The following is a 15175-nucleotide window of genomic DNA, read 5'->3' as shown; positions in this document are numbered from 1 at the left end:
TGTAATAATGAGTAAACATCTGACAGACAAGGTCTAAATCTCCATGAATATATCGGTAAAATGCTTATCAGTCTACAGACAGGGAGTATCAGTATCAACGTGGATGTGGGTTTATAAACAGAATTGGTCACACAAAGACTAATCAAGCAGATTAATGTGTCAGACAGAGAATGCTAAGCCTCTGAGCGAAATCTTTATCCTCAGACAAGTAATAAGGAAGACAAGACTTTGTCTAATTGTAGTTCGTCTGGCGCAAAAATATGGGGAAAATTGGAAAATGAATCAATTTATTTCATCAATTTTTCTCATTTCAACATGCCTTCTTATGAAGTATTATCAAATCAATTCTAACCAGTTGTCTAGCCATACAATCAGATCTTGAAAGTAGAAATAATTTTTACAATTAAAGCTTATTGCCTCTTCTTTCACCTTCTCAAGTTGCAGTAAATGTACTGATGGCAGTTATAAAACTAAATAATAGGAATGAGAAATCATTCTATTCTAGAAGTATGAGTCAGGTTTCATTCAAATTGTAGACACCATTGATGATTAGTATTATATCAGAGCAGTTTATTACATAATGTATTCTCATCAAACTATTTATGCAAAAACAGCAATCTGGAATCTCTCTGTGTTATAAAACATGTCATACAAATCAACACTCTATTATGTTTTATAAAATGAATGCAATTTTATCTTCAAACATGCTGACAATAAACACATGCATTTTTTTCTCTCCATCAGCATTGTGAAAGTCAAATATGCATACCTCCAACCAGATACCAGTGCATTTTTAATTTCAATGTTGAGGAAACTTCAAATTCTATTTTTTTGGCTACTTTTTGTTTTGTACAGTTGTTGTCTCATTATTATTCATGTAAATATCACATATCCTTTTACTCAAAACATTAAAATATAAATAGAACTGTATTTATACTGAAATTTTCATTCCCAACAACTTAAGGCACCCTACATGCAAAGCTAAAATTGTCCTTCATAATATATCCTATTCAAACATATCGTGATTAGAATATTAATTACAGGATAGATAATCCTTCTGTACTGAAACATCTTTAACAAATTAAAATTCCTGTCCTAAGCTTCCCTTTTAATATCTGGAAAGTGTCCAAACTTTGTAAATTCCTAAGACAAGCACTATAGCAATTGCTGCAAGTTTAAAGGTAGAAGCAGCTGTCAATTTCAAATCCCAAGGCCCAAGAAATTGGAGGAAAATTTGATAGAATCGTTATATAGGCAGTGTGCTACTCCAGCGTACAACTGTATAACCATGAAAACTGGAAACAAATTTCCAAAGAAGATCATAGACCAAGTTAAATAATTGAATTTACACTACCACTGCCAATTCTTTGAAGAATTCAATTATACAATCTTTATCAAGTAAAGATCAAGTTTAATATTGGAATGAACCCATAATTCAATTATTATATGATAGATGATAATTATCAAATGCATCTCACAATTCAAAATTTAAAGAAAAAAATATTGCAATAGTCATTTATTTACAACTAAAGGAGAATTCAAGCGTCAGTCCAACTTGAACTATGACACACATTTGGGAAAGTAAAATCACAAGTCCAACTGGAACTAATTTTTTGACACATTTGTGTAAGTAAAATCACAAGTCTAACTGGAACTATGACACACATTTGTGTAAGTAAAATCACAAGTCCAACTGGAACTATGACACACATTTGTCCAACATTTTCACTCTTTGTATTAGAACTGCTTCAATCTTAAATTTTGACAAAAAAAGTAAAATACAATATAGCCAAATTTAGCCCAAACTGGCCCAGGTTTATTATTATTCTAATTTTCCTTGTTTTTTTTTCTGGAGCTTTTTCTTTATATCAACAAAGAAATGATTGTAAGTTATCTGAAATGTTCAGGACTTCAAGGATTTTGTTTCCTTAAGATTTTAAGTGGAATGATTGGCTATTTTGTTTATTTATACTAAATATACATTTATACCAAATTAAGGAAGAATTGCAGGAAATATTTACAAACTGTATGATCGCTTGTTAATAGATAAAGATCATGATCACTTAATATCTCTATTGTTGGCTTACTGTTCCATTGACCTTTTTCCCTCCATCTCCTTTTATGTATATGTACAGTAGGAATTACAAGTTTGTGTGTAACTGTATAACAATATTGATTGTAGGATACAAAATATATAAATTATAAAAATAAATCTGTCTAGACACAATACACTGACTGACTTAAGGAACATGTTTAGCCAAATTTCTGGATTAAAACCTAACTTTACTCCCACGAATGCCAAGGAAAATAGTAAAATTTAGCTACACCTGTGTATTTGAAACTGAAACTCACGTCCTGAATACTAGAAAGAATAAGCATGATTTCAACTGTGAGAAAGATGTCTAAATTTTTAAATATAACATTTTATTGATCGAAGTACCACCATTTTACTGACAGCTTGAAACACCCATACCTTCACAGGCTTTGGGGTTTCCAAGTGTTTTTGGTATAAATTCCAAATAATTGTTATTCCAATCCAGTACAGCATATATTTTATTGCAGTTTCAGTAGCCATTGCAATAGTGACCAGCTGATTTGAATCTGTATAAAACTGGTCCCCTATTCTATATTACATTCCACACCAAAGGTGTGAACACAACAGAGGTCCAGTTTTGTGCAAGTGCTGATTGCTCAAAGACAAAGTCAAGGAAGAACTAACATAAATAAACTTATCAGAGATACATGGACCAGGGTTGATGAAATTTTATATTTGCACAAGATGCCCCATGTTGTCTACAAAAGACTCATCAGCTGTGACCCTCGAAACCAACAAAAAAGTTAAAAAGGCCAAATAAAGTAGGAAGCTGGAAGAGCATTTTAAGGGTTGTAATCAGGCCTTTAATTTTAACTACTGGGATTTCATTATTGTTTGTTGGTTACAATTTTCATGGGTACAGAGGTAAACCACAAATTAAATGTTCAACTAATTATAAATATTTCATAGGCTTGTAAGCGTTGGCAAAACAATGAAATCAACAAAAAATGCAAGTTTTCCTGAAACCATAAAAATTGGTAACCCAAAAAATAAATAAATTCACCAATATGCCAAAATTTGAGAACAATTAAAATGTCATTTTAAAAGAATGAACCAGTTGAAAAAGTATAAAATTTATATAACTAAATTCAATTCCAAGGTTTTCGTTTAAATCTTTAAAATATTTTCAAGATTTCATCAAATCTGAAGCTATATAACAACTACCATTTTAACGAAACAAAAAACTCAGCAAAGGAGGTAAAAAAGAGAAATACATAGTAATCTGATTAAATACAGGTGTATAAGTATAAAGTTGGAATCTAATTTACTGCCTTTTCATTGAAATGTTTACTTAATGGTAAACATTAATGTTGGCACCTGTACTGTGAGGCATAGTCTTGGATTATGCCAAATTTTCAGTAAAAGCTTCTTTTTATAAAGAATGTGTCAAAATATGATTAATGATTGGTGTTTTCAAGGTAGAAGTCAGTCACAGCATTTACATATTTAAGCCATTAACAAAATGTAGAACTCTTTTAACAAAGACAGATACATATTTTTAAATATTTTCTTGAATCTTTCAGCAGACAGTTTATTCATCGGCTGAGTGACAAAATGATCAATGGAAGTGAATTATGTGCTAGTGCAAAAAGGTCTAACTATATTTGAAGGTTTCAAACATATATTGTATGTCTTGGAAATTCTTGGCACCAAATCACAAATGTAAATTTTAATCAAATGAAGAAGAATCATCCATTAATTCATTCTTCTTACTGTAGATACCTTTAAAGCAGCCAGAATATTTCCTGTTTAAAAGGAAACTTGCTGTATGACAAATCAGGGATAACTCTACAAAAGATAATCTTTATGCAGAGTAGATTTGTTCCTTAAACTGCTAAAATATTTAAAGTCATTCATGTGTAAAATGTAGGTCATCTTGGCCTACTTTGAGAATATAATTTCATTGCTTAATATGATTCTAAGATTAGCTAATTTGATTATAATTCTGATTAGATCTAGACTTAACTATAACCAGTGATATTTTTAGCCTCAAATTACCCCCAATATTTGGCTTTTTCCCCTACAGAAAATTCCCAATTTCAAAATAAATGGCTTAAAATTCATCCCAACAAGTTGTACATTTTTTCCCAAACAGTGATGGCATCGGTAGTAATGATATGTAAATTTGGTATTCATGTTAATATTTTAATTTAATGAAAGTGTTTTTGAGATCAGGGATTCTGATTCGAATCATCGGGGTGTTTGTAACACACATGGTTTTTAATGTTTTATACACCGTCATTTTATTTGTTTCTTTCTCCTCCACCAAATGTTCCTTTCCGTTTAAATTAAATATGTCTCAAAATTTTCCAATTTTCACAAAAAACGATGCATTCCATCCCCCCCCCCCCCAAAAAAAAAGGGTAGAGGTAGTTTTGAAGAAAAGACAACAATATCACTGACAGATAAACAGATAAAGAAACAAACAGAATTTTTTTCTTAACCTTTCAAGTATATACAAATTTTAAATCTAGAAGCTATCTAAATTCTCTTTTTTTTTAGTTTAAACATATTTATTTATAGTGGATTGGGAAACAAGTTTTGCAACTTATATTAATCCCTTTCCACTTTGCGGGTGCAAGTGCTGCCTTGTAGCGAAATTAGCCTACTCTTTTTCGAAATCTACAAGCCGAAGGGTGTCTTTAACGTGCAAGAGATATTGCTCTCTCTCTTTTTTTTATTATAATTCAGGAAAAAAGTTTGCAGTAGATGTTAAAATGGTGCTTATACTTCTTGCAAGTCATCTATATGTCATATAAGATATACTTTGTTGCATGATATATATGCCTTCAATTCAAATTTGCACCTCCTGAGTGATGACATACATACGGTTGCATCAAAAAGAACATTTTTGTCATTTGGGAATTAATTTTTGAATAGCATATCATACATCATCTTCGCTAGCCAAGGGTTACGATCCACTCCCGCTCTCTTCAGTGAAGAGAGCGGGAGTAGATCGTGAAGAGAGCGGGAGTGGATCGTCACCCTTGGCTAGCGAAGATGATCATACATTGTCTAATTTTTTTTTAAATTCTAGCACAAAATTGTGTTTCCTGAAAAATAGTTTTAAACAAAACAACCTTTCTACAAGTTTGAATTCAAATTCCACAAAAAAGACAACTCAGGGATTTTTCTTCTATAGTATAAACATTGTACATAAATATTTTGAAGATCTGTTAAGGCAATCTTAACTTATAAACATGATAAATGACATGACAACAGTGCACCATGGAGAAATGAAAAACTCAAAAAGGTCACATTTTAAGCAATTCAAATAAACCTATGGTACTTTTTACCATAATAAATGCTTCCAGTAAATCTTAAAAAAAAACAAATTACTGGCTTCCGGAATTATTTTTTTGAATCAATGGTTTTCTTTATACAAACTTGAAGTTGGGGTAGATTTGATTGCAAGAAATTTTCAATGAAAAAAAACTTAAATTTGGCAAGTGTGTGATGATTATTTATCAGTTATTACACACAGATGAAGTCTGATGGCTGCTTTATCAGTTGATGTAAGGCAGAATGTATGATGTCAAGGTCAAAAGGTGAAAATTATAAATTCTTATTTATTCACATAAAAGTTTTCAACAGTAAGATATTTTTTCATAAAAGTCAGAATAAATCTGCTGTTTAACTGTGTTAATGATGTGCTTGAACTGTTGGTAAGGATTAAGAAGTTGCAATTTATTTGAATTCTTAATCCCTGAAATCATAAGCTAGCCTATATAACCATTGAAAAAAGCTTACATTGAACAATGTTTCTATGGTTAAAAATGGTAATCATCTTTATTCTATAACAATTAATCAGAATGGGAGGCTGAGCCAGTGAGGGCACAAAAGTATACAAACAGAATCAGAAAAACTTTTAAAACAATGAACCTTAGATCTCCAGATACATTCAAATACAGTTCTTATTTCCGCAAATGTCATCAGGTCTGTCAGCTTTCATAAAAGTTATTTATTTATAATTTGTAGGTAAAACAAAAATCTGGATATCAGAAAGAAAACAAGGAGCTGCATTTACAATCCACATTCTAACAGTGGCGGATACAGAAGGGGGTTCCTAGAGTTTGGAACCCCCCCCCCATTTTTTAACAATCAATGCATTTAAATGGAGACGTATCATATGGTTGGAAACCCCCTTTCCAAAATGGCTGGATCTGCCCTGTTCTTATATGCTTTAATTGTGTATATAAGAGGGTCTGGAATGGGGGGAGGGGGGGGGGTCTGTTATTTTGTAAACATTTAATTTTCACCTCTTTTTTCTCTAATCTTCATTTTTTTTGCCATGCAGTTATTCTCTAATCTTCATTTTTTAAGGGCATTATTCTTTAATCATTTAACCCAATCCAAACCCTCATATAACAAATATGTTGACAAATCAGATTCAAAACCTCAATGAAACAAATAATCTACCAATGGTCAAGAGGCTGCCAACTTGGCTGCAAACTTAAAAAGTTTGGTGGCACCCACAATCTATCAATGGTCAAGAGGCTGCAAACTTAAAATGTTTGGTGGCACCCACAATCTATCAATGGTCAAGAGGCTGCAAACTTAAAAAGTTTGGTGGCACCCACAATCTATCAATGGTCAAGAGGCTGCAAACTTAAAATGTTTGGTGGTACCCACAATCTATCAATGGTCAAGAGGCTGCAAACTTAAAATGTTTGGTGGCACCCACAATCTATCAATGGTCAAGAGGCTGCAAACTTAAAAAGTTTGGTGGCACCGACAATCTATCAATGGTCAAGAGGCTGCAAACTTAAAAAGTTTGGTGGCACCCACAACTTGTACATTTTGAGGCTGCAAACTTAAAGAGTTTGGTGGCACCCACAACTTGTACATTTTGAGGCTGCAAACTTAAAAAGATTGGTGGCACCCACAACTTGTACATTTTGAGGCTGCAAACTTAAAAAGTTTGGTGGCACCCACAACTTGTACATTTTATATAAGGAGATGTAGTATGATTGTCAATGACTGAGACAACTATTCATCACATGGTGTAGATGAAAGCAACTATAGGTCACCACAAACGTACACAGTTTTGCAGTTAGCATACACATTATACACATACAGATTTTTTAATCAAATTGAGAATGGAAATTGAGAATGGAAATTGAGAATGGAAATGGGGAATGTGTCAAGGCCTCCAGGGGGTCTTCAATAAAATCCTGTTAAAGCATACTTAGCTTAGTACATAAAGCATGTAAGTTAGCTTACACGTGCGGTGGTAAAAAGTATGTCAAATTAAAGTATTTAAGGTTACGAACTTTCACATTATGTATCTCATATACGACTTTTTTGTTGCATACTAAATAGCCTGTAATAGATCTGTCTGTTATAAATGATGTCAATATTTTTTTCCTACAAATTCCAAAATGAACATTAAAACTTCTACATTAATCAATTGCTTCATTCTTAAAAACAGTTGGCTCTCCTTCAGTGCTAATTAACTCTACATACAATTCATCCTACCATTGTAATAGCCTTCACTCTATGCCAGCTATTCCTGGCATGCAGAAACTAAACACACCACTTTTTCTTTTTTCAGCTAAATGAAATACCCTAGTTCACATTAACAAAGAATTTTACTTATTTATATCAGCACTTCAATCAAGATTTCAAAACTTATTTTTCTTCTTTTAACAGAAATGACGTTTACTTGTTACTAAGTGGTTTACAACTGTTCTATTCCTCAAAATGAAATTTTGTTGATAACATTTCTTGTTGATCATGGCCAGTTAGAAGTCCTCCAAGCAGAAATGTTAATGTTCATGCCTTACATTTTAGTCAATACAGTTTTAAAATATGTGTTGCCTAATAACCATCATGACAGAAGAAATGTTTTAACCACCTAGCATGTGGCATAGATACAAGCATGTTTGTTTTCATCTTTCAAAAAACCCAACTGCCTGAACTACAGAGACCAACTTGTACTTCTATGGGAACCTAATAGGTTATTCAAGATTTTTTTTTAAAGTAAAATTTTGATTCTTCACAAGATATCCTAGTTTTAGAATCCCATTTATGTCTAATACAAATTAATATTTATACGAAAATATCAATAGCAAAAAAGTTTCTGTTAACTGGACTCTTCAGCAGTGTGTACAGACTTAAAAATAAAATTATGGAGGGGGGAAGAGGAGGAGGCACCGACTTTTTGAGAAGGGATGTTCCTGCTCTAGTCACGCTTCATTGATTCTCTAAATTATCAACCAAAATCTTTTCACTAAAAGGGGGTGGGGCTCAGGTCCCTTAAATCTGCCTTTGCTCTTTCTTTTTTGCTCTCCACTTACACAATTATATTACAGATGAAGATCAGATTACACTTTGACTTTTTTGCATTACCTCTAGTTAAACTGCAAATTCATATCTGAATTTACCAGATACAATTATCCTATTTTTAAACCAAAGGGAAAGCAGTGTGCTCACACATATTTCTGGAAAATCCAATAGAATAAATAAGATATGAACATTATCAACCATTATCAAAGTTTCATTCTATGATGAAAATGGCAAAGCAAAAACTGAAAGATATCTTTAAACTAACATGTAACAGATCTACTGAAAAAACAGCTTTTCAAATGGTAAAATTTAAGTTCCTAAGCCCTAAATAACCTTGTGACACATATTGATTGAATTTAACATTAATAATTCATTCTTCCTGGTTTCTGGCATTTCATTCTGTCTGTGATTTCAGTAAGGTGTCTTAGACTTATAAATATCATTCTGTAACATGTTGTGTGATTTCAGTACGGTCACTACACTACGTATACGGTGTCTCAGACTTATAAATATCTGTTACATGTTTTGTAACAATAGTATAGGATTCTCATTTACTATCACATCCTGGTTTCAACAGAAATAAATATCATTATGTCTGAAAATGCAGTAAAAAAATAAAGATATAAAATGGATATGCTTTATAATGGCACATATTAATTTTTCTATATAAACTCAGGGTGACTGACTTGGAATTCTGCAAACTTATTCCTGGACAAGTGTTTTTCTTGCACAGGCACTTGTCTTAGAATTTGTTATCCCTATATAACTTACTTTAACATTTGTTTTATAAAGGTATATAGATAGGAAAACAAATTTCTGAGACAAGTCAGTGCCTGCGTTTACTTGAGACTGTATATTGCCCTATAGATGTATTCTGAGTATTTTTGTTGGGTTGATGTTGCCTTGATGCATATGCGATATCTTTTTTGTTTAGCTCTTAGGTCTGTATTGATGTAAACAGATGTATTCCTTACTCAACATTTTATAATTTAATCTAATTTGAAGGGAACATTTATGTCAATAATTAAATGTCCCCATTCAGCTGCTTTAGAAAATAAGATGCAATCCAAGATCACAAACCTCAACATTAAGAAAGGAACTATGAGAATAAAGGGGTTGTGGATTCCCAATTTTCAGAATCTTAGAAGTGGTATGGATGCATTAATGATTCTGCTTATAGGAATAACTTTTTCAGTTTTAATTATGCATTAATAGTAATACACAACTTTACTTTAAGGTAGGAACATATGCATTTCAGAATGATATTAGCATTAATGCATAATATAGTATACACCTGATCCTGAATATTCATACATGGCCTTTCACCAGAAACAAATGCATTTTTTAACAGGGATAACCTTTGTTCAATGTAAATAGTTTACATGCAAAGGTAGGTCAAAATAACCTAACCAATCACTATGTTTGCCTGCAGGCTGTGGCCATTCACCTGTCTGGGACAGGTCAGGATTTTATTACTCCTTTACAAAATATGTTAAATACCATTAAAAGTATGTCTCAATATTATCCATTTTTAATTGTTCTATTAAACAGTTGATATAATGAATAACTTTTAATTCTTAAGGTACTTGCAAAGCATAATTTACAGTTTAATATATTTGAAAAAGTAATGTCAGCAATAAAGCATACCTTAATATGTATTAAACTATAGTATATGTATTCTCATACATACAAATCCTTCTATAATTTTTGACTGACTGAAATCTGGATCTAATTTGATCTTATCAGACCTTTATTATTGAGTCAGAAGAAATCATTCATGTAATCCTGTAATGCTCAAACAAGGAAATGATTTTTTCTTTCATTGTAATTTGTTTAAAATTTTCTAACAGAATGTTTAGGATTCATAATCAAATTTAAAAAAAAATTGTTTGTCATGTTTGTATATATCCCTCTGAACTCTTTCACAAAATTTTAAATCTTCCCCTTCTATATATATATATTTATTTAAATATCAAATGGGTCTGGTTACCATAACACACAAAAAATTTACTTGGATCCAATTTATAGAATTGCAAGTCACATCAACTTTTGCATCACAAGTCAAAGATCTTGCATTATAAATAACTTTTTAAGTCTGCTGTCTGGCTCAAGCGCATATCAATAACAGTTATGATTTTATTTAAATCATTAATGGTGGAATACTATGGCTCCCATGCCTCTTTTAGTCAATGGCTTTCTCATTTCTAACCATGCCAAAAGACTGATTAAAAAAATAGAAAATTCTTGTAAAATCAATGTTTTAGTCTGGACCAACTGAATCAATCATCCTTACAACTATAAAAAGTTTGATGGTGTAATATTTTACATTCTGCAGTATCCAACAAATAAAATCATTCATGAATATGTACTTTTATTAACATCTAACTTTTTACGATGTTTCAGTCTCAAGTGATATTTTAAATCCTCACATACTGACTGGCAAACTGTTAATAGATAAAGGAAGATGTGGTGCGAGTGCCAATGAGACAACTCTCCGTCTATTTGTATATGTGATAATATACAATTTAATATATTGCATATATTTAGTATTTAAAATCTATATATATATATATGTATTGAGCTAAATTTAAGACAAAGTATAAATCATCTTTTATCTGTGGATAGATTTCTTTTCTTTTCTATTGAAAGGTGAGGGATAGAAGAGTTTTCTTCTTGTTGAAGTAGGGGATGTTTGAATGCAGATTCACAAAAGGACTAACACATGTACAGAGTATAGCAAACATAAAAAAAATTATAATAATCATAAAAAAATCTTTAAAATACACCATCTAAGTTATTAGATCATTTGCCACACAATTTCACTTCAGCAACTGAAAATGTTAATTAAGTATGTCTGCTATTAATATGGGATCCAAAATTGCAGGCTATTAGCTACTACAATTTTGTATACGCAAATTTAGTATACAGGGAAATATCTATCAAAAGCTGCTTGTTATATATTTCAAATTCCTCCTTGATTGAACTCCAGCTAGTCCAAACACAGACTGTCAAGAGAAGAGACAAATCTCAGATAATTGATATTTATTGCTACTTATTAGTCTGTGGTGTAAGAACAATATTTTCACCAGCTCAGACTCTTTATGATATCATTCTTATAACATGTCCTCACTCTTTACTGAATAAATTTAGAATTCAATTTTCCACTCTAAATCAACAAAATGAAAAACTCACTGGTAACACTTTAGTCATATATACATGTATATGTAATATAATTTACCAGACTTCCTGAAAATCATCAAAGGATTGTCAATTATTTAATAAGACAAAATGCAATGATTCATCTGGTCAGCAAAAAAAAATAAGAAAAAAAGGGACCTGGCTGTTCTATGATGTCATGAAAATAAGCAGATTCAGATGTTTCCTATAATTACAGTTGTCAAAATTGACCACATGCTCACCTGCCCATGAAACCCTTTATATATCCTTTAATTTTTTTTTTACTATAAATGCTGTAAAAAGAAAAAGATATTTGACTGATAGTTTGGCTGAAGGCCAGAACATATTTCATGATGACTGTAATTGACAGCTTTGTCTGACCCATATTGCATACATGTACTGTAAATTCGGAAATTATTGTCAGGTTTTTATTAATTTAATGTGAATAAAGCAACTTGGTGAGAAATGTAAAAATGAAAAATCCAATTTGGATACATGTACCTGATACCAATATCTAGATGCAGATTTGATTAAATTGCAATATTAAATTCATCTTGCATATTTTTCTTTTACTGTAATAATATAAATTCTGGATTTAAAGAATTTTTGGAAATCTGACCATTTGACCACCTAAGATGTAAATAAAAAAAACATATAATAACAAAATTACTTCAATAAACTCAGGAATTTCGTCTGAAAAAAGCACCAAAATTTTGCTTATGAATTAGTATAGTAAAAAAACTGTCTATGAAACTGTCTATATATATATATATGACGTTTTTCTTAGGGTACAGATCTAGAAATTTTATACAAATATGTACAATGACATTTTTCTTCAACTTTTGCATACATTCTTTTCTAAATTCACATTTTCGAAATTTTTAATTTTATATACAAATATTTCATCTTTTGTGATCTTTTGTTTCTATTGTTTACAAAGTTAAGTTATCAATATACACGACCAACACCTAAATATATAAATAACTTTTCACCTGTCATTTGTCCAGACTAATTCTACATATTTTAATTCACTACTGCATATATAATTTAGCATAATTTCGATACAATGAAATAATATATGCAAAGCATTGTCGTGCAATGAATAAATATGCAGTCTACCTTGCTTAAACTTTGCCCCGTCTGCGGTTACGTAAGAGTAGCTCACTAATCAAACATTCAGCTTTGTTGATTGTCAATTCGTCTACCGACTGTCTGGGGCTGATAACCCTTCCAATACACTAAATGACATCACATGTAAACATAAGTAGAAAATGCAAAAATAAACTTACCGTTAGCAACGACCGTGTTGTACAAAAGTAATGCTGCAAAAGAAGAGAAAATTAAATAAATTTGCAGGAAGTTAATTGCACCTACAGACCGGAAGTCCACATGGAACCTAAGACACCGTGATTCCAAAGACTATAAAATAAATACTTACCAAAAAGACCAAAACAAAATAGCATGTCTAGGTGAACAGAGACCCTCCCACTCCGACGGGATGATGCATAGAGTCTCGGTTCCCCTTGCAGTGGTCATATATCCTGTTTATTGTGCAGACTTAACTCTCAGACGATATACACAGACCCGCCATCACTTTTGATGATTTGCGCATTCGACTGTCTGCGCACTTGCACAATTCTCTGACTGACGTCAAAAAGGATGTTTTTTTCTTATATTTTTCTAATATTTTAAAGTAACATATTGTCCTGTTAAAACTGCGTGTTAGTAGATTACGTAAAAATACATTTGAAGCGACTGAACTGACATTTTTTTACCGTTGACCTACATTTTTTGTTGGTCTAATATTAGATTGTGAACGGCCAGTGAACATGTGTAGTTTTTTTACTCTGACTGACTACAAAAAGAGAACCTCACAAGGATTCGTTTGTACTGTAACGATATCACATCAAAATTTGTCTCTGCTGGTATGCAAATTCTTGGCGAACGTAAAGTTCAAAAATAAATTAAATCTAGATGAAATGTCAATTAATAAACAGATAATTAATTTTCTAGACTACAGCTGTTGGATGTATTATCAAGCAACTTTACTCGTTCCAAAGTTTAAGTTTTAATGTCTATAATATACACATGTATGATCGAGTACAAAGTGTCTCTTGTTGACAGGCATGCTACTACCATTTATATCAAAGCGAGAATAATTTCCAGACAAAAGTTTCATGTTTTTATATATCAGACATATCAGAGAGAAAGAAAAAGGAAATAAAAGTATAACAAAAAAATCGGAATGCTCGGAAAGCACGCACCTGTTGTATTTAGACATGACGTCGAAATCGATTTTTTAGATACTTATAGATCCTTAATATTTTCCTAATCATACATAACAGTGGCGGATCCAGAATTTTTCATAAGTGGGGACCCACTACCTGCCTATAAAGAGGGGCCCGCTCCAGTCACGCTTTAGTGATTCCCTATATAAGCAAAAGTTTCACTTAAAGGGGGGTCGGGCCCCCTGGCCCCCCTAAATCCGCCTTTGCAAAATCAAGCAAATACAGACGATGCAATAACATTATGATTGATTGGTATTTGCTTGCTTAACGCCCAGTGGAAAAAAATGGCATGCATTCAATTTCAGGACGAAAAACTCAAGATAAAAACGATGTATAACTGAGGCAGAGTCGGATTTAGGGGGGGGGGGGTGATTTTTTTTATTATATGGTGCATTACTGAAGAGTGACGGGAGCAGGGCCCCTCTTAGGCAGGCAGTGGCCCCACTTATGAAAAGTTCTAGATCCGCCACTGTAAGGGGGCGAACATTTGATTTGCTTAGGATGTGGGCAAGAGGATTGTGGCAGGAAAATAAAGAAAGGTTATACCATTATAGCGAAAATGTTCATAGCAATATCATATCATTAAAAAAAAAATTGATTTGTTTTCGAAAAATGTCGAATAAAAGGGGGGGGGGGGAAACTTTTTTGTCGCATTCACGTCTATTTTGTGTAATTTGTTTTAGATCTTTTACAAACATGTCTTGAAATTTTTTGAATGAACATTTATAGCATGGCTAATGTGTCTGGCTGCATTGACTGAAATGTAAAAGTAAGAAGATAAGATCAGACAATGTGACAACTCTCCACCAGAGATCAAATGATATAGAATTAAGCACTGAACTATAGGTCATCACACGGCCCTCAACAATAAGCAAATCCTTAACTGCATAGCCAGCTTTTAAGACACAGACATGCCAAATATAAATCTATTCAAACGAGAAAGCTAACGGCTTGATTAATGAAAAAATCAACGGACGAAATACAAATATGATATAAAGCAACAAATGACAACCACGAATTACTTAACTTTGAACAGGCAGACATTGAAAGACTTATGATGTGGCTGGGTTAATCATAGGGTGTCGAAGTAATCAATGTTTTTGGCCAAAATAATCACAGTCATTAATTCTTGTTTTTAACAAAATAATTCAAAAAATCAACAATGCAGTCCTTTAAAAATATCAAATAATCATGAAATACTTGTTCTGGTAATCAAACAATCACTTCTAAAATTGCCAAGTTATCACATAGTAAAACAAAACATGACTGAGGAGGCTCGACATTGGAAATTTATCAAAACAAATAATAGACTTGGGGTCGAAATAGT

General features: G+C 32.0%; 1 protein-coding gene across 1 annotated transcript in view; it reads right to left on the bottom strand.

Moving 5' to 3' along the window:
- Positions 1–13281, bottom strand: part of LOC134720769 (uncharacterized) — an 83337-nt gene extending 70056 nt beyond the window's left edge. The window contains exons 1-2 of the mRNA XM_063583254.1: positions 12999–13281; positions 12850–12882 (exon numbers count right to left, since the gene is read on the bottom strand). Coding sequence (XP_063439324.1) covers positions 12850–12882; positions 12999–13023 — 58 coding nt within the window. The 5' untranslated portion in view covers positions 13024–13281. The remainder of the gene's footprint in view (positions 1–12849; positions 12883–12998) is intronic.
- Positions 13282–15175: the final 1894 nt, after the last annotated feature.

The sequence above is a fragment of the Mytilus trossulus genome, chromosome 6 (assembly GCF_036588685.1).
Source record: "Mytilus trossulus isolate FHL-02 chromosome 6, PNRI_Mtr1.1.1.hap1, whole genome shotgun sequence".
Taxonomy (NCBI): Eukaryota; Metazoa; Mollusca; class Bivalvia; order Mytilida; family Mytilidae; genus Mytilus; species Mytilus trossulus.
This window is presented reverse-complemented; position numbering and strand designations above follow the sequence as displayed.